At 36.4% G+C, this 20,261-nt stretch overlaps 4 protein-coding genes and 1 non-coding gene across 5 annotated transcripts; 1 reads left to right on the top strand and 4 right to left on the bottom strand.

The window, feature by feature from the left end:
- Positions 1-973: 973 nt before the first annotated feature.
- Positions 974-4,192, bottom strand: LOC122295089 (eukaryotic translation initiation factor 3 subunit G-A-like). Its single transcript, XM_043104134.1, has 2 exons — positions 3,813-4,192; positions 974-1,793 (listed from the first exon to the last, which is right to left on the bottom strand). Exons 1-2 carry the CDS (start codon positions 4,144-4,146, stop codon positions 1,255-1,257), a joined length of 873 nt encoding a protein of 290 aa, XP_042960068.1. The 5' UTR covers positions 4,147-4,192; the 3' UTR covers positions 974-1,254.
- A 4,269-nt stretch (positions 4,193-8,461) lies between these two features.
- LOC122294380 (paramyosin) lies at positions 8,462-13,885 on the bottom strand. The gene is made up of 15 exons (XM_043103073.1): positions 13,720-13,885; positions 13,496-13,583; positions 13,374-13,420; positions 12,767-12,856; positions 12,589-12,642; positions 12,028-12,105; positions 11,872-11,940; positions 11,647-11,796; positions 11,441-11,567; positions 11,314-11,354; positions 10,796-10,885; positions 10,609-10,713; positions 9,209-9,358; positions 8,883-8,992; positions 8,462-8,786 (listed from the first exon to the last, which is right to left on the bottom strand). Exons 1-15 carry the CDS (start codon positions 13,753-13,755, stop codon positions 8,711-8,713), a joined length of 1,311 nt encoding a protein of 436 aa, XP_042959007.1. The 5' UTR covers positions 13,756-13,885; the 3' UTR covers positions 8,462-8,710.
- Positions 13,886-13,959: 74 nt separating this feature from the next.
- TRNAV-CAC lies at positions 13,960-14,033 on the top strand. The gene has a single exon. It is a non-coding gene; the product is annotated as a tRNA-Val (tRNA).
- A 175-nt stretch (positions 14,034-14,208) lies between these two features.
- Positions 14,209-16,415, bottom strand: LOC122294379 (pentatricopeptide repeat-containing protein At3g46790, chloroplastic). The gene has a single exon (XM_043103072.1). It carries the CDS (start codon positions 16,318-16,320, stop codon positions 14,350-14,352), a length of 1,971 nt encoding a protein of 656 aa, XP_042959006.1. The 5' UTR covers positions 16,321-16,415; the 3' UTR covers positions 14,209-14,349.
- A 747-nt stretch (positions 16,416-17,162) lies between these two features.
- On the bottom strand, positions 17,163-20,261 carry LOC122294365 (DNA-directed RNA polymerase II subunit RPB7). The gene is made up of 6 exons (XM_043103040.1): positions 20,045-20,261; positions 19,208-19,373; positions 19,080-19,130; positions 18,405-18,470; positions 18,237-18,305; positions 17,163-17,494 (listed from the first exon to the last, which is right to left on the bottom strand). Exons 1-6 carry the CDS (start codon positions 20,158-20,160, stop codon positions 17,432-17,434), a joined length of 531 nt encoding a protein of 176 aa, XP_042958974.1. The 5' UTR covers positions 20,161-20,261; the 3' UTR covers positions 17,163-17,431.

The following is a 20,261-nucleotide window of genomic DNA, read 5'->3' as shown; positions in this document are numbered from 1 at the left end:
AATAAAAAAAAATGAAAAATGATATTTGTAGTTCTAAAATATATAAGTCTCGCGCATTCCCTTAAAAAAAAGTAGATAATTATGAAATTTATATAAAAAAAAAAACTAATTTTTTAATAGTAAACCTCTCTTCAAAAAAGAGAGTGACCGGAGCTTGCACACCCGGTTTCATTTGGTTACAAAGTTAAGATGAGATGAGATATTTTATTAAAATTTAAATAAAATATTGTTATTATATAATTTTTTAATATTAATTTTGTTTTGAGATTGAAAAAATTGAATTATTTATTATATTTTGTGTGAAAATTGTAATAGTTATATGAAATGAGATAATTTGGGTATAAGTATCTAAACCAGCCCTAAATATGAAATTTATATAAATAAAAAAATTAATTTTTGAATAGTAGATCTTACTCTTTTTCAAAAGGAGTGCGTGTAACTTGCACACCCTATAATTGTATTTAGTATTACTCATAAAAATGTGAATCTAAATTTAACTTTTGGGTATTTATATTTTGTAATTTTATTAATTAGTTCCTAATGTACATCATAAATTACCAAACATGCATTTTGGGTATTTATAATCGTGCAACCTAATCGTACTCTAATCCATTGAAATTCCATCCCCTTTTTCGTTGTTTTAAGAATTTTTTCTTTTATTTTTTTCCTTGGAAATCAAACAGTGCAAGAATCATTATCGATATTTCCTAGTTCCTACTTAAATAGTGAAATTCAAAGTTTGAGAGGTTGATCATAAATTGGATGGTAAATTGAGAGGATTATGTGTATTATTTCCTTGGAATATAAAGGTTAATCACGATTTTATGACAATAAAATAAATTAAAAAAGTTTAAAAAATAAAATAATTGTATTGAATTAGAAATAACTCTAAGTTTCCCTCTTTTGGCTTGAAATAGGATGCTCATCTTCCATGACATCCTATAAGATTTCACATCATTCAATACACAGTGAATGAAGAGTAAAAATTAACACCATCTTGGATGGCTAGTCTCACAACCATCGACCAAGTGAATAACTTATCAATTACCTTGTACATGAATTTGAAACACCAAAAGGCACAAATGTTTCTTCCTTTTGACAAGCAAACATAAAAATATCTGAAAAGAGATTGAAAAAGGAATCATGACCTGCCAAAAGTCTCATTATAAATCTAGGTAATTGTCATCAAAAGCTGATGAGAGAGAGAGAGAGAGAGAGAGAGAGAGAGGGGCCGGGGATGTTCGGGCTGGTGATCTAGTTTGCTCTTGGTGTGGCCCATTCAACTCTTAGGATTAAATTGTCATAACCATAACCATTGAGTTTGTTGATGGCTCTCTGAGCATCTTCTCTGTTCACAAAGTTAACAAAACCAAATCCTCTGCTCATGCCAGTCTTCTGATCAATGGCAACATAAACTCGGCTTACAGCACCAAAAGGCCGGAAGAGCTCCTGCAAATCGGGTTCCCGGGTGTCCTCTGAGAGGTTGGTGACCCGAACAGAGTTTTCATCATTCCGGCGTCTCATATCAGATCCGGTTCTCTCTGCCCCTGCTCTCATGCCTGGAGGAACATATGCTCCCTTGCTTGCCCCAGAAGCAGCGTTTGTGGCTTCCGATACAGCAGAAGGTTTATCAACAAATCCCTCAGCCTGTGGGGCAAGATCCTTGTATGGGCACCTTGAGGTCCAGTGGTCACCTTTCTTACCACAAGTCCTGCAGACCATGAGGACAGCACCTCCTTTACTAAGTTGAGCCAATGAGTCTCCTCCAGCCTTTGGTTCTTCTGGTTTGCTACCTGTAAAGGTTTCCAAGTTGTCAATAGACATGACAAAGCCCTTAGCCACATACTTGGGTTGAATAAAAACAACATATAAGTAGATTTGAAACTAATGAAGCCATGAGTAATATGGTACCAATAGAAATAAATTCAGAGGTTAAAAAAATAACTTGTCTATGGCGGGTTGCTTGAGACAATAAGATAATTATTCATATACACCTCATGTTTGTGTCCAAAATAAGTGGTCTATGCATTTGGAAGTGTATATTTAGCATACAAAAAAATACTTGGTGTATGTGGTATACTAGTGAAATCAATATTAAATTTGTATATGGGATACTTGGTGTAAGTGGTATACTTCTTACTTGTTAAAAAAGACAAAAATTAGTGAAATCAATATTAAATTTGTTACATACACTTTGTGCACAACCCTTTGAAGAATCATTAACCCTTTTAACTCTCAGCAAAATGGCACCGTTGTTGAACACTCTAAAGAACAAGAGAGGAGGTGAGCCATATCCAAGTGAGGACAACCATGGAGGAAATATTAAGGAGTTTGATAAGCTAGGCACTTCCGAAATTCTGAAGAAAGAGAAAAGAAATCCATGGTTCGAACATTGTGCTTCCTTCCCTTATTTTTGCCTTTTATTAATCAAGGGGTACAAGCAAAAACTCGGAGCAACTAATGAGGAGAAATCCACTTTAAGTCCACTCTTGGGTCCTACAGTCTACAGAAAAGTGAGTGCGGATGGGAAACATGTCCCCTTTCACCCAATCCTCAGACCCCAAAAACACCAGAATGTGAGGTTCTTGAGTACCCGCCCCTTCTCTTTTTCTTTTACATCAATTCACTTTTATTCTCGACCATTTAAAGCAGACAATTACTTTGCTTAATCTAGAAGGATCCTTACTAGCCAACGAAGTACTAGGCACTAGAATGAATTAGAGTGGTATCAATTAAAATTCAAGTTTTAAAGTAACAGGGCAAGATTGCAAATCTTTATTACTCTTCATTCTTTTCTAACACACTCTCCTACAATTTCATTGTACTGCCGGCTGTTTTGCACTCTAAACAACAGTTCTTATACCCATTAAAATAGGCCCATTAATACCCTAATTCTATGAATCGCTACTTTACTTTCAAACCCCTGTTCTATCATACGATTCATACCCTAAGTACTCACGAAATACTTCTCTCTACCAGATTTCAGCAATCATGCTTTGGAAGTACGTAAAACTGGAATTCCTACATGCTAAAAGTTGTATCCCATTGACTACACCTACCCATGAAAAAGGAGGCATCTTAACCCCAAAAAGAAAACACGAATTCACTCAAACACAATAGAAAACTTGAGTTATTAAGCAGATGAATCTTTCACTTGTCCTGTGATTTTTTGAACATACAAGACGTTAGTAGGGGAATTGCGGTTTCTAATTTCATTTCTGGGAGATAGTTTTCCAATAAATAGATTAGATTTCCCAGCTCCACTCATCGGATGTTGTATAAATTTAACATGTGACTATGTGAATCAACAGTCAAAATAATAATCGGCCCCAAAAATGACCTATATCGTCCGCCAAAAGAAACAAAACCTAGCTAAAACATCTATTATAATTTTGCATTACAAACTTCAAATTAACAATGCCTTCTACTTATAAAAAAAAATTAACAATCCCTTTCCCAGAAACTTTAACCTGTCAAACCAAACTCTATCCAAGCAATTTCCTAACAATTTTCTCTTAGGATAAACGGAGAGAGCTAGAATTCTCAATACCCAAAACCCTAATCGCCACCAAAAAAAAAAAAAAAAAAAAAAGGCCAAGTCTACCCACACAGAAAAATACCACGCTTCTCCAATAAGCTCTAAAACAGTTTATCAAACCCCAGATCAAGTAATGGAGACAGACTAGAACATATTAAACCACTTGCAAAAGAGAGCTTGCGCGCATGGTTGTATGCCTGTGATTGTACGAGAGAGAGAGAGAGAGAGAGAGAGAGAGAGAGAGAGAGAGAGAGAGAGAGAGAGAGAGATGAACCAGGAGCCCGAGGGCGCTCGAGGAGGATCTCCTCGGTAGAGACCATGGTGAGCCGGCTGCCGACGTCCTCGTGGACGGCGTCGCCAAACTTGGGCCAGGACCGGCGCTCGACGGCACGCTTACTAAGGCGGGCATTAGCGAGCTTGCGCGTGCGGGTGGTGGTGGTGATCTTGACCTTGTTGCCGTCGTCATTGAACCTGTACTCTATGACCTTCTTGATCCCGTTCTCGTCGGGACCAATAACCTGCCGCGGCGGAAGTAGGAAGTCCAGGTCCTCTCCGTCGTCCTCCTCCAGCTCTCCCCATCGGAGCTTTGTTTGCTGCGCCGTAGCCATGGCTTCGATTTCCAAAAAAAAATAAGAGACAGAGACAGGTTAAGGGGGCTGGGAGCCTAGGGCTTTTCTACTGGATTAATATGGGCCTATTGGTGGCTTTGGAACTTATGGGCCTCCTTTAAATTGGGCTATATGTGGCTTTAAGATTAGGCCCAACATCTATTGTAATTATTCCTCTCTTTTATTTTCCTTTCTTTACTGTTGGGTAATCAGGTAACTCTTTAGTTGATACTTCATCAGTGGCAAAATCAGAAATTTTTTTGAGCGGTCCAATTTTCCTATTGTGTGATACATTTATATAAAACAAATCTTAATCTTAATGTTATAAAAAAAGATGAAAATATAACTATATATAGAAATTAAATTTCGATAATTTACTATATGCATGTAGAAATAAAATTTTAAAACATATATTTCAGATTTCTAACAATAGTGTTTCGGAGAATAAAATTCATCTATTATTATTTTTTGTAATGAAATATTTACAATTTGTTTCTTTATAGACGCTATCAAGTGATCTTTTAAGCGTATAGTACTATAATTGAGACCTTAAATAAATTCTTTTTTTGTTCAATGAAGTTTGGAGGATAAAATTTCTCAACTATTTTTTATATAGTTCATCAACCTTAGATGATTCTTCTTTTATTTATTTCACTTTAAATTTCATATTAAGAAGTGTAATATTGTATAATTATAAGGTTTTGAGATAATTAAGTATATTATTTCTCACAAATGTCGTAGTTTAATATTTTTGAAGGGCCACATCATAGAAAAAAGATAATATAGAAATTATATAAAATTTTGGAACTATGGGAAAAAATGAGAGAGAGAGACATTTCTATGTATGTAGAAATTTTAGAAAATCTTGAAAAGCACGTGGGAATTATATTTTTTTTGGGGGGGGGGGGGGTGGGGGAATTATAATTTTTTGGGGGGGGGGGGGGGTGGGGGACTGAAAAAACTTAGGAAATATTTTAATTTAAAAAAAGGGGGCTATTAAGGTAGTTATACTGTTGTACTTGATGTTTCTACATATAATTATGGAGTGTGTAGGTGCTTTGAAAAACAGTGGGATCTACTATTAAAAAATTAATTTTTTTTCATATGGATTTTATATTTATTCATTTTTTTAAAAAAAATGATTATGCGGCACTTGCACACTCACGATGCAATTATCATTTTTCTGTGATTATTGCTTACGTCACTTATGTGTCTGTGCATGAAAATTAATGCTAAATATAGTTTTAGAGTGTACACCCTATGAAATAAAAGTGGGATCCACCATTAACAATTGGGTTTTTCCAAGTGTGTTCTACATTTATCTGCTTTTTTTCAAATGGAGTGCGTAAACTTACATATTTTAAAACTGTATAAATCATTTCTCATATATCAATATGCTTATTTGCATGTGAATTATACAAACATTTTTCAACCCACACAATTAAGGGAGCCATAAGATTTTTGTAAAGGCCAAGACTAAAGGATTTGCATCTAAGTACACCACTAAGGCTAGATTACTTCTATGTGTGACTTCTTTACAATAATTCATTCTCAATGCAATTTCACAGGATGAAGAAAAGGTAAAGAGAAAATGAACTGCCATATGAAGGAAAGCAACAGAATACAGAAGAGGGAAAACGTATATATTAACTGAAAATCCAGATTCACATCCTCTCTTATTACACAATGTTACACACATCAAACAAAATCATGGTTCTTGATCTATCTTCACTAGCTTACACAATCCACCACAGAGAGTCCACTCCCTCAAATCTTTCCAATCAAAAAATAAAACAAAAGACAACAAAAAAAAGGGAAAAAAATGTGAAAGTAATTAAAGAAAACCAACATGTCATCTCCTCCTTTCAAAAACAACAAATATTTTCAACAGTCATAATGAAGCAGAAGGGCAACAGCTACAAACTATCGGTAGCATCACCCGGCGCCAACCACACCACCGCCGTGAGCACTACCATCACCACCTGCACCCATTGCAGGAACAGCTATGACAGAATCAGGACCAGCATTATCGGCGTGACTACCTGGAGCCATAGGAGCATGTTCTCTGGTTTTGCTGCCTTTGCGGGGCTTGTCATGGGAAGCTTTCTGTTGTGGAGAACTACTACCTGAGTCTCCATGGTTGGTTTCTTTGTGCTTGCGGCTTGGGATGCAGAAACATATGGTTTTGCTCTTCATCACTGGATCTGCAGCAAAAACTCAATTACACTTCTTTCTTATGGCTTTGTTGTTCAATAATAAACACTTCAAAAGGTTCCCAAAACATTAATTATTACATGATTGCTTGGCTAACAAGCATTGTTAGCATAAATTAAGGACTTTTTTTTAAGAATAACTCATGAAACTTTTTCTTTTTATGTTCTTCCTGTTCTCATATTAGTACAAAGCTTTTTCATTACCTGGTTTCCATCATGTATTTTAAGGAAACCGATGGCTACATGCCAGCCAGGCCAGCTATGCAAGAAAATTGCTTTTAGGATGCAACACAGCCTTAAATGATTGAAACTACAGTAATTAACCTAGGTTAAGCCAAAATGCTGTGAAGCTTCATCAATAATGCTTATAAAGCTAGAGATTCCTTAAAAAAGTTGAAATCCTCTAAAGATTTCGGGTATAATCTTACTAAAGCAGCATTAGGAGGAATGATTTTCAGAGAAATGGATGCCACCCATTGCTGAGAACACCATGTTGATGCAGGTGCATATGTTTTTAACACTATTAGACAGGCTGTAGTTGTCTGACATAAAAATCATTTGGTCTTTAAACAAATGATTGTTCTAATTCCCCACCAAGACCTCATTCTCTTCTGATTGACTGGAAATAGTTGTGCCTCAGATCCCCCTACCTAGCCACCCTCGTACCACCTGATGTACAAGTACAACCTAGAGGCTAATCAATTTGACAAGTGTTAATCCATTAAATAACTTCACAATTTCATGTTTCTTTTTTTTTTCCCTTTTTTTTTTTTTTTTTTTTTTTTTTTCTAAGCAAGCATATTATAGATAAAATTAATAGTGATAAAGTAGTCATCAGGGTAAGAGACCCCAACATTCATCCCAAACAAACAAATATAACACAAGAAAAAAGAAAAAAAAAAAAAAGAGATATAGGGTCAATGATTTGATCCCCACCCATTTCCCACAATAGGAAGCTGCTTGAAGTGGTTTTGGCGCAGTCCAAAACAAACTGTAACCTTGCGACTAGGAATCACAGTGAAGAGTTGTGTACTGTATTTTGTTGGTCTGGACTGGTTGCCAAAGATTTTCATTACATCTTTTCCATGATTCTTGGTTAGGAAAAGCAAAAACATAGGGAGATAGCAAATTGAAGATGCATCAATTTGCCAGCAAATGACAGCTTGGGACAGCAGTGGCGCATGGAAGCCACGTGACACACTAGGAGAGAGAAGAATGGTTTGGTCTGAAGGATTTGAGGTCGTTGGCCCTGGAAATTTTGCGTGGTGGTAAGGGGCCCCCTTGATGCGAAAGTGCGTAAAACCCATGCGTAGTTTCGAGTCACGCGTGAGACCAATGCCAATTGGAGTGGCTCACGCTTCACTCCAATTGGCATTCTGTTTCTACCAAGAGATAAATCGGTGGCTAAGGAAGCCCGCAGTCAAGCACGTGATGGTCAATGAGGGTTAGAAGGCAGTAGATTGACACTTCTCCTTATTATAAACAAAAAACGAGGGAAAAAAAAACTTATAAAAAATAAACCATACAAGAGCTGCTGGACAAGCCAGGGGGAGGAGGGAGGGAGAGCTCCACCCCTTTCTGGGTTGAGATGAAGGGATCTTGGTTTCTTTGGTAGAGAGGACAATTGCCTTTAGAGCCAGATAGAAAATGTTTACCCGTTTTAAAAAAGATAATATTATGGGCATGTTTCAAAACGTCGTGAATAACAATAAAATGGTTTGAATAAAAATATTTTATAGAGTTGTAGAAAAGAAGGAAAAACTAGAATAAAAATATTGTAATATTTAAAAAATTATTTGAATATAATTTTCAATATAATTTTTATTTTGAAATTTATAAAAATTTTAATGATTTTTGTGTTTTATTTTGAAATTTGTAAAAATTATATTAATTTGTATTTGATTAATGATTAGATGAAAAAGTTATAAATTTGAAATTGAAAAGTATTTTATATTTAAATAATGTTTGGAAATAAATTATGAAGAGTTTTAAGAATTTTAACAATTCTCGTTGTGTCCAAACTTGCCCTAAAAATTTTGTCCAATTAATCAAACTATTTTCAGGCTCGAATTCTGTAATACTGCAGAGTATGAGGCAACTAGTTTCTGCCAGTAATCGTGGTTTCTACCAATACATTTTTTCTTTTTCAAAAAATATGAATTGCAAATTTGTAATACAAAATTTCTCACAAGTATGCATATCCCTCTGGAAAGCCATGCCATCTCTCATTTTTTGTTTCTAAAGGAAAAAAGAAAAATGCCAAACACAAATTTAAAACCCTTTACACATGGATGCTCTTGTTTGATGAGCTCATGAAAAAAATCACCACATGAGTGCTCACTATCTGGCCGTCACCGCACGGTCACAGAACCATCTTGCTTCATTTTGATGAGACTGCTTTCAATGTTCCGGAGTACTGGTTTATAGCTGCAATTATTTATTTATTTTTTGGTTTAAACAAGGGAGCGTATGTAATTCACAACAGATGAATGGATGAACAGAGAGGGAGGGGGGGGATCTTACAGGCTTGCAAGACCATTATAAGCTTGCGAGAGTTGTTGAAGTCGGGCTGAGAGCTGCATAACCTCCGCCGACAGTGCTTCTGCTTTGCTCTGTTCGTGTGCAAGTTGGACCTGTGAACATGGATTCAAATAGACTGCAAAGTTATTACAGGACAAGAGCCCTGATCATGCAAGAATTTTCAGAGAGGCAAAAATCAAAGAGGAATCCCTCTCAGATCAGTTTTAATGCTTTCTCATGAAGTTTAGTATTGGACTTGCTCTACCTTAACTCACATCCACATTTCAGAAAGGATTAAGCAACCCAGTATCCTTTAATCAACCACTAACCTTGAGAGAGAGAACTTCAGTAGTAGTAGGTGCTGGACCAGTCTCGTTCACCCCATCTTTATAAGATCCAGGCAAGCCCTTAGTCTGTTCTGTTCTCAACTTATCTAGAGTTCCACGGAGATCTTCATTTTGCTTGAGACAGTCTTTCACCTGCAAAGTCACGTGTTGGACAGGTTATAACTTTTACAAAGAAAACCATCGATGCTACAGCAATTACCAACAGAAATTATGTCCACTCTCAAAATAATTAATTAAACTTAAAGAGTTTAAAAAAAGATAAATTAAACAAACTTAGCAAATACAAGAACCAATGATCAATAGGAAAGCATGAATACCTTTTTAGTGTTAGCAACAGTTTAAACCTAAAAGCTCAATGGTTGACTAATTACCACAAAGATAATGGACAAATAAGATGTAACAGCCGCTGTAAGGAATGAAAGGAGTATGAAACATTGCACAAACTCAAGAATCAAAATACTGATCATTCTGCAGATAGATTCTCGAAGGACACTAGATTGATTATGCAGTCCTTAAAAGCCTTCATAGTTAACATTTCTTTAGTGCAAATTGATCTAAAATGAACCTTTTGCCATCTTGCATATAACATTGAATTCAAAGGTCTACAAAGATTTCAATAAAAAATTTTCCTTCCCCATTTCTGAGTAGTTTTATTAACTGAATAATCCAAATCCATCATTTTATTACTCCAGATCTCCACAAAGAATTTGAGTGTACCATCAAATCAGATATGGAAACATAAGTGTATTGTTCCCCAAACTTTATGGTTTATGTTCAACACACCAGGTCACAGATTTATGTGAGGCTGGCCAAAAAAATAAATATATCCTCTAAAATGCATTTTAAATATGCACTGACAGACATTATAATCCAAAACGTACTTGCGTTCACATGAATCATAATGAACTTGTTGTCCTAAGAAAATTCCCATATGCTTTTGCAGCCCAAGATGAAAAAAAAAATCATAATTATCTAAGAATGACAAAGGACAACCATTAGAGGCTCCACGTGTTGTGTTTTACATTCTGCATGCATTTCATATATGAGCCTCACTTTCTGGTCCACTAAAAACAGCAAGTGCAAGTTCATGACTCAAATCCTCCAGTGTAACACATAATTTTTTTTATAAGTACAATATATACACTGATTACAAACAGTTCAATCTACGCAATTTTTATAAATTCCTGTTTACTGATTAAAAAAAAAAACAGTTCAATCTAATCCATAAAAAAAGGCAATGAACTAATGCATTGTAGCTAAAAGGGAAAAAATTCCATGATCTTTCAATAAGATATGCCTACATGAAATTAGAACGTGATTCATCAATCAGAACGTCCCTAATTCCACAAACCAAATTGTGTAGAACCCTCACTTGTTAGTACCTGATTCTCCCAGTGCACTGCTATGCCCATTGCCTCTTGATAAGAACTCGAGAGATTAGAATTTTCCTCAAACAGCCGCTCTATCTCTGAAGATTGGGAATCAATCTGACAAAAACATAATGAAATATTTTGGCCATCACATGGAAAATGTGTTTTAATGAAGGAAAACAGAAGGGGTAAGACTAACCTCGACCAGAAGCTTCTGTCTACTACTCTCCAATCTCTCAACCACTACAGCCATATCATGCAGCTGCTTCTCAAGTTTCTCCTTGTCTTCCTGCAATATTAAAAAATAAATAAAACAAAGCAGTAAAGTATGGAACAACAGAAGCTCCAAAACACTCACTGTCCCCGTTAGATGCATAAATCAATGATACAATTTTTTTTATATAAGTAGATACAAATATCACCAGCAAATCAATTAAGCAAGACACTACTAGGAAAAGTGGGATTAAGTTCAAATGCAGTGGTTATGTTATACTGTGCTTCATACAGGCTAAAGCTGCCAAACATCAGCTCAGTCATAACGATCAAAACACACAGGTTATTGGGACTATGATCTTGCCAAAAGATCAGCAGTGGAGATATTTTCTTTGCAAATAACCAATTAACATTTTCAACGAAGTAGGTCAAAAATTCCTATGTCGATATCATTATGGGCACAACTACCATAAATAAGATCATCAAGCAAAGAAATTCTCTTACCAGTGAAAGCTCCTTCTGAGCTGCTTTTTCTGAGCTTTCTTCTGCATTGCACGAACAGGTCAATGATAAGAAATAAAAAAAATGACTGAACAATGGAAAACTGTTCAAAAATTTTCATGAATGGTACCCGAGGCCCTTCTAGATAAAGCTGTCAATTTCTCTTCCATCTCCTGCTTTTCAACTAAGAGAGCTAAAGTTCGGGCTTGCTCCTCGGCTAATCGTTGTTGCTCTTGCTGCCTCAATATTGAGACTTGCTATAAGTTTTGAACCACCATTAGAAACTCATAAAAAGAAAGATAAGATAATAAAAATAAACAGTTCTGACGGTCTAACCTGGAACTCAGTTTTTAAGCTAGCTAACTCCTTTTCTAAGGTTTGTATATCTGGGGAATTTCCAATAGAGCTGATTCCACCAAGTGGATTAATTGCTTGTTGCTGTATTGAGTTCAGCTCTGCTCTCAAGGCTGAAGCATCTTCCTCAGCCTATTGAAAGAGAAATGGTAAAAGCAAGAAACAAACATGACAATGCCAATATATACATAAAAACTGATAGCATACTCGATATTGTTCTTCCTCTGCATCCTTTAACCGTTTCTTGAGCATGCGAAGCTGGGCAGAAAGGTCCTCCTACACTAACATATGATACTTTTTAGGTGAAGAATGAAAGGAATACAAAAATATGAAATGAGAACATATATTGTGCATGGAATTTACCCGCGCAACAACTGCTGCATCTTTCTCCATCGCCACATCCTTTAGAGCTTTTCTCAGAGATGGTACAGTGTTTTGTTCCTGCAATTTATAGCCAAGAAGAATAGAAAAAAAAAAAAGCTTGTTCACGTTGAAAAACTGAACCAAAACATCTAGAACTTTTTTTCATGACATAAAACTTCAGGTGGTATGATGTATGTATGGGAAAAAGTGCACAGATCTAAAACTCAAAGACAATGTAGTACACCTAGAAAAGGAAGACAAAAAAGATTCTCACCATATGAAAGCAAAGCCACGTGGCTAATCATTTTTTCAAATTCTAATTAGGTTTCTTGTCTAGAAATTATTATTGTGGATCATTCCCATGACTTCCCAAACCAAAGGAATTAAAAAGAATTGGTGGACTGAAAAATAAAAAAAAAATGGAGTAAATTTTATGCTTTTTCCAACAAAGTATAATGTGTCCACCAATGACAAACACAAGTGGAAATGCACACAGCGATGTTAACCAACACACCCTTCTATGCAATAAATAAATAAAGAATAATGAAGGCCTTCAATTACCAGATCAGTCACACGCTTCTGTAGCATGTCATTCTCAGCTTCCCTTGTTTGAAGCTTAAACAGAAACATATCAGATCATTATTCATTATCAAAATCCTTCGCAGCTGTGCATTACATACAGAAATATATATATATATATATATATGGCCACACACACATATCCAATATATAGCCTTACCCTTGAAGTCAACGTCTTGTTCTCTTCCTCTAATTCCACGTTCTTCTTCTGTAGGTCTTGTAGCTGAGATACCAAACCACTGACGTCGGTCTGCAACGATAATTAGTATGTATTAAAAATTTAACTTAAAATGATACAAAATGGTACTCAAAATATGGCCAAATTTAAACTTCTCCATAGCGTCCAGTCCAACACCATTTTAGGAAAAATTGTTTCAAACTGCCGCATTTGATTGCCTACAACATGCAATGAAAGAACAGAACCTTTTTTTAACAGTTATCAATAAGTTACGAGCTCAACTTTCACGCCATATAATGGTGGCCGGCAGTAAGTGCCATCATTGGCAAAATGAAATAAACTGTCAATATTCAATTCTTTGTAAGAAAATTTCTATTGTCAAAGCCCCCATCTTCGGAAAACCAAACAAAAGGTAAGACTTAAAAACCGATAAATTTTTTCAATGCCAAAATTCTCTACAAATTGGAAAAATAATGTCGTAAAAAAAAAAAAAAATAGAAAGAGGGAAATTTAGGGAAAAAAAAAAAAAGATGAAGAGACCCTATGATGAAACCTAAAAGAAAAAGAGAACGGAGAACTCGGTTCCTACCTCCATGAGTCGATTTGCGCTCTCTGATTTTTTCATCCCAACAATATCTGTGGATTAGAAGAAAAAAGTTATACATTACGAAAACCTTCATATAATTGAGAGCGAGAGAGGGAGAAAGAGACCAGTGGGAACAGAAGCTTTGCTCAGATCTGGTCCCGAAGAAGTTTTGCTCAATCTTTCGGCTGCTCTCTTCTGACGAATCTCTTCCAACTGTGTACACACGACCACACGCACACAAACATATATATATATATATAGAGGATAAATTAGCAGATGAAAAGAATACGAAACTCGGGAAACTAAAAGCGAAAGACAAGCATGATGAAGAAGGGCGAATGATCAGCACCGTTCTTCGACCGAGGGATGCGTGCCGAGCGTCCATGGCAGCTTTAAAGACGACAGATTGCAGAGAATGATATTGAATTTCCCTTCTCAATCGGAGAGGACTCGGTGTTTCCCTGCAATTCCTTCCCCAACCAAACTAGACCGCCAAAGAAGACGAGCAACGTATTTGTGGGTTTGAAGGAAGAGTAGAAATTTGTGGCTCTTTCTTATTAAGATAATATTTAATACATAAAGAGCGACCGTCTGGGTGGTGTAGTTGGTTATCACGCTAGTCTCACACACTAGAGGTCCCCGGTTCGAACCCGGGCTCAGACATTTTTTAATTTTTGCTTAATCTTTCAACAAACAAACCTTTGGAGTGTGGTCTCAGGATGTAGATTCCCCAGTCAAAAAGATCTTTCACCATTGATGGGTGATCATTTTTGCCTTCTAACACATACTCAAGAGTGTATATAAACTAGTTAATCAAGGAAAAGGGAAAGAATAGAAGTGTTAATGAAAGATGCTTGTAAAATAATTGTCAAATACAAACTTTGGTATCGTCAACAAACTTTGTCCGTATACATTTGAGGAGCCTCAAATATTTTGGCGAAAATGCTCACTTTCCAATTATTGTGATAAATGAAGTTAACTACCAATAATCTCCACATGAACAAATCCCATCTTTAAAATGGTGAAAACGATTCACATCTCGAACCAGAATCTCTCTATTCGCAAACTTGGAAATGAACTTGGTAACCGAATGACAGTCTTCACATAACCTTAAGTTTTTCGTAATCCGAATTGTTTCCCCTTTACTTGCATTGATGAGTCCAAAGGCAACAGCAAGCTTTTCGCTATGGCCCAATACAATTCGTTCCTTCTCCTCTGCATCAAGATCATAAAGAACAGCTTTAGTTTGTGGCACGTAGCCCTGCTCCTTCATCTCATTTGACAATTTAAGCAACAAAGCATGGAGTTGTTCAATCTGTGGGTTAAGCTCCTCAACAGACGTAAACGAGTAGATCTTCCTCTTAACTTCTATCCAACTGCGACCAGGGAGCTTTTGTAGTCCCCGAGCTTCTAAGAGCTTCTTCACTCTTTTTACCTCACCCCACATGTTAGCTTCAGCATAAATATCAGTTAGGAGCACATAATTCCCAGCATTCATAGGCTCAAGCTCAAACAGTCTTCTGCTTGCTCTCTCTGCAAGCTCCACATTGCAATGAATCCTACATGAGCCAAGAAGAGAACCCCAAACCTTAGGTCCAGGTTCAATCCGCATATCTTCAATAATCTTGGCTGCTTCATCCAATTGATTGGCACGGCCAAGAAGGTCCACCATACAAGCATAATGCTCCACACTAGGATATATCCTATGTTCTTTAACCATAGACTCAAACAACATCTTCCCCTCCTCAACAAGCCCAGCATGACTACATGCTCCCAAAACACTAACAAATGATATGTGACTCGGTGAGAGTCCTTGTTGAATCATCTCTTGGAAAATTTGAATTGATTTCTTCCCAAATCCATGAATCCCATAACTTGAAATCAAAGAATTCCAGGAAACAACATCCCTCTTTGCCATCCGATCAAAAACAAGTTGCCCCAATTCAAGCTTACCACATCTTGCATACATCGTCACAAGGGCACTAATTACTGGCAGGATTGAGTCAAGTCCCCTTCTAAGTATATAACCATGGATCAACTTCCCTTGCTCCAATGAGGCAAGAGCTGAACAAGCTTGAAGCACACTGACCATTGTCACTGAATTTGGAACTGAATCGTGGGTCTCAAGAATCATTTCACGGAACAGTTCGAAAGCTTCAAAGGGGCTCCCATTCTTCGCATAACACGCAATCATAGCACTCCATGAGACCACATTTCTCACAGGCATCGAATCAAACACACAACTAGCATAGGATACACACCCAAACCTGGCGTACATATCCACCAAAGTAGTCATAACATGAACATGCGATTCATACCCATGTCGCAGAATATGAGCGTGAATCTCCTTACCCATATGGAGAAGCGAAATCAAACACTCCGAAGCAACGCAAGCTTTGAGCACATACGTATACGTGAACCTATCAGATGGAATCCCAATCTGATTCATCCGTCGATACAAACCTAAGACCTCTTGGCCATAACCTGCCAACGTAAGCGCTCTAAAGAGAGCATTCCAAACATATATTGTTCTTTTACGAGTTTTATCAAACACCTCCCGTGCGTCATCGATTGAGTCCAATTCGGAATACATATTGATGAGTTTGGTGGCCAGGAAAGGGTCCTGATCAAACCCAGCATCGAGGAGGTGGCGGTGAACGTCAAGGCCATCGGAGAGGGAGTTTTGGAGGGAGCAAGAGAGGATTAAGAGCTCGTAGGTATGCTGCGTCGGGTTGGGCTCGTGAGGGAGGACTTGGAGGGCTTGCTTGAGACTGCCTTGTTTACATAAAGACTGTATCAACTGGTTGTAGTTTGTGCCCGTATTCTTTGGGTTTGAAGGGTTTAAGGTGAGGGAGCAGATTGGTGGTCTCGAAGAAGTGCGAGTGGGGAAGTAGAAAGGAGTGGAGGTGGAAGACGATTGGAGATTGTGGGGAGAGTGAAGCGCCCACATCACATTCACATGAGAATTACGATGTCGTCTGCTCCAGACTGAGGTTACATTTTTAAGGTCCTTAAATACTCCTTCCTACTCTCCCATCTAACTTCTACATAGAAATATCGATATATTTGGTCAGGTGAGCTGTGTTGTTTAAACTTTTGTACGGATTTTCAGAGAATGTATTATTATACTGTCAAGTAATGTTTTTGCGACAATTTGCCAATTGCTTAGTGTTGGGGTTTAACTTTAGAGAAATATTTTAACTTCAAAAATTGAATATATAAATTGACATAATCGATGCAATACATTAATTATAAAATTACTTTTATTACATAATATATTATATAAAATCATATCAATTTATAGCATAACAATGATCCCAATATTAGGTAAGCGAACATCATTACTCGTCGTTCGCTTTGGAACAATATCGTCAGACAACTTCACATTCTGTTTGTTTAAAGGCGAGAATGCCTAGTTATGATTATGATGAGGCTATAACTTAATAATCCATTCAGCATTTGTTCAATAAGAAATTCTAAACGGAAGCCGGTTTTATTTTTTACATGACACACTGGTTTAATTTTTTTACCTCACGGTTCGGTTTCAAACAAAAACATACTGAAATTTAACAGAGAACTCAATAAAGGAGAACTTAGTATTTACCCCACCAATAATTATCATCTTGAATCCAAGCATTTATAGCTTAATATTTGACGCATTAGTTTAAAATTTTAAACACATAAATCCAATATGATGAATATATTTTTTTCAGATTTAAATACATCTACCGCTCTAAAATATCATATTACTAAAAGAAAGAAGGACACATTATAAAGCCTTTTCCCTTGTTCTTCTCTTCAAGTCAAGATAATTTCATTACTAACCGAAAGATAAACGCATCTGGAGAGATGGAGCCCCAACAATCATCTCAAAAAGGGATACAATGCATGAAATAAAACAAATTACGAAAGATGGTACCATATAATTGGTCCAGTATAGAGTAATCAGTTCAAATATTTATATCATCGTCCTAGGAGTGTATTAGCATGAAGAAAAATTATATTTGCAAGCTGTTGTGGAAAAAGCATCCTCCACGCCGAAAATGTCATTAGCAACTTCGCTATGCCGCTGCGGGATCATTTATCACACCCAAGAAATCATCTTTTATGGTACCAATGCAGAACTGTAGAAAGAGAAAATATATTAGAAAACATGTAAAAATTAAAGCTGGATTTCAGATTCATTATCTCAAAAAGGTCACTAAAATCTATCAATGTCTCTAAAGCGTCTTTGCACTCCTAAGATTTCATTGACTCTATCCACTTCAAAGTTCTATAATAAAGACTCAACACCGAATGGAGATTTTGAATTCCAGCTTATATGATTTGAAATTAAGATGGAATTTTCTGGGGTTTAACCGGTTAAAATGCATTTACATATTCTCCAGATTACACTCTTATCCCCAAGAAACCCCCAGGAAACCCAGTCATACAGGATTACACCGTTATCCCCAAAAACCAACAATTCATCCAAAGACAGAAAACACAAGGGCCTGGAGTTTCAGGACAACATAATATATTATTTTAAAGAATTTTATAACCTGCTACTAATGAATTGATAAAGGACTGAATCGTTAGCCATGCCACTGTATGGCTTTACATTTTTGCATCATCTTTTCTTGTTGGTTTTTAAACAGTACATCTTGAATCCATGATCTCACCTTCTACTCCATTTTAGTAGCAGAGAAAATATTATTTGAGCTAGAGTTCAATGGCGTTTTAAGTGTTTTTTTTTTTTTTTTTTACCTTCCCCTGAAAGAGAAGTTCTGAGTAAATTAACCAACTCAGCTGAATTTTACGGCTGCTTAGAAAAACAGCAGCAAGTTGAGGCTTCAAATGGTAACAACATGATAGAACAGGGCATACAATTTCTGTAGCATCAACTCGAGTCCCAATTATTTTCAGGCGCACTTCACTATCCTTCTGTATCTTGACCTGCAAGAAGAACAAGATTTCAATGTCAAGAATACAATTCTTCACTAGAAAATTAACAATCAAGTTTCCTTCTGAAAATAAGTCAAAACCAAGACTTACTGATCCATCTGAAGTTGTATAATTTGGCATATCTCCAGATTGGAATTCCATATCATCCGGTATCAACTAAAACAAAGAATGGAATAGTAATATTTGCGCAACAATCAAAGCAGATATAATCACGGATTAAAGCATTTAAGTGAACCCACAAGAATGATGAAAACACACTAAGAAGCTTTGAGAACCAACAACTAGAATTTATACAAGATGAGAAACCTTAATTGTCTTGCAACTTCACAGACATATCTATCTATACATGCAACACCAGCATCTATCACTGGGCTGATGATCAAACTTCATTAAAAGGCACAATCTAAGTTCAAAAGATGAATACAGGGAATGTAACCATCTAGAGGGAGAAAAAATCCAAGAAAATCATGAAAACTGAGTAAAGTCTATAGAAGCTGTCTAAAGAGATTGTTGAAGGAGAAACTTGAGCCAGTTTAGGGAGAAATAGGAAACAAAATACCATTATAGCCACAGACTATACAACAAAAGAGAAAGGTAATCAACAACCCTCCCTACAAAACAACAAGACAACAAGATACCTTTTTTTTTTTTTTTTCTTATAACAAGACAACAAGATACTAAAAAAGAGATAATTTGAAGTGGGATATAACGTAAAGAAAGCTAGTTTTCAGGCAGCAATGTTATATAACGGTAAGTAACACTTACATGGTTTGAAACAAAAATTTGAACAGGCCCAGCTTCGGCAAAAAATCCCATCTGCGCGAATTCTACTTAGTTAGATATATCCTTTTACAAGTTATAAATAAAAGTAATCCATATTTGCAGATTCACACCTTGTTCACCATGGTAACAACAGCTTCTAAAATCTCTCCCTTAAATGGTCTGAATACAACACATTGGTACTTCACTGGAAATGTCACAAACCCTGTCCCATCACGAATCAACCCTTTCCCAACATTCTCTATACCGGTTATTGCCACCACAAACCCATGTCGACCGCTGCATAAGGGAAGATAATCTTCAGTGGTGTAATCCAGTCTATTTGTTCGGAAATAGAGAAGAGACTATACAAATCATTTGTTTTTTTTTTTTTTCCTTTAAATTATAGGTTGATTCTGTATAATGATACTGTTAAAACAAAAAACTTTTGCTTTAAACGAAATTGATATAAGGGATCTTACCCATAAGGAAACCCAATTCCAAAACCCATTTACATATAAACCAACAATTAACAGAGTCCATCCCTGAACCCATATTAATGCAGGTAAATTATTTATATATTTTTGTTAACCTTATATTTTCATATTCATCTGCTTTCCCTGCAATCAAATACAGCATTATCGAAACAAAGTGGTAATGGAGAAAAGAATCTGCAAAACAAAATTAATGAAACCAAAAGCTTTCAAATGATTTTCCTACACGCTTTTTTGGAGCCAAAGGGAGGAAACGAATAATAGGGCTTCTCATTTGAATGAGTGTTCCCCGCAACCAAGCGGAGCAACAGAGAACTTTCAATTCCGTGGCTTAACATTTTTTTTAAAAGAAAAATGATCCTTCAAATATCCCTATTTACTTTTCTAAGATTATCGTTTTAAAAGAATCCCAGTTTTCTAGGGTACCAAACCGAGAAAAAAAAAGAAAGGAAAATCGAAAATTAAAGAGGACCTGACCTGCACGTGCCCTCGACATCTTTCATGAGCTTGGAGACGAGGTTCTCGCGGAGATTACGGCCGAAGTGGCGTGGGTGTAGCTGCATGTTCCGCTCCAGTACTATGTGGAAGAACATCTTTCCTCTCCGCTTGCTCCGTCCTTGAACGACCTTTAGAGGTTGCGGGAGTTGGCTTTTGACTTCTTACTTGTATTCTGAGCCCTCGCTCAAATTAGCTC

The sequence above is a fragment of the Carya illinoinensis genome, chromosome 14 (genome assembly GCF_018687715.1).
Source record: "Carya illinoinensis cultivar Pawnee chromosome 14, C.illinoinensisPawnee_v1, whole genome shotgun sequence".
Lineage (NCBI taxonomy): Eukaryota > Viridiplantae > Streptophyta > Magnoliopsida > Fagales > Juglandaceae > Carya > Carya illinoinensis.
The sequence above is the reverse complement of the archived record's forward strand: the minus strand, read 5'-3'. Positions and strand labels throughout refer to the sequence as shown.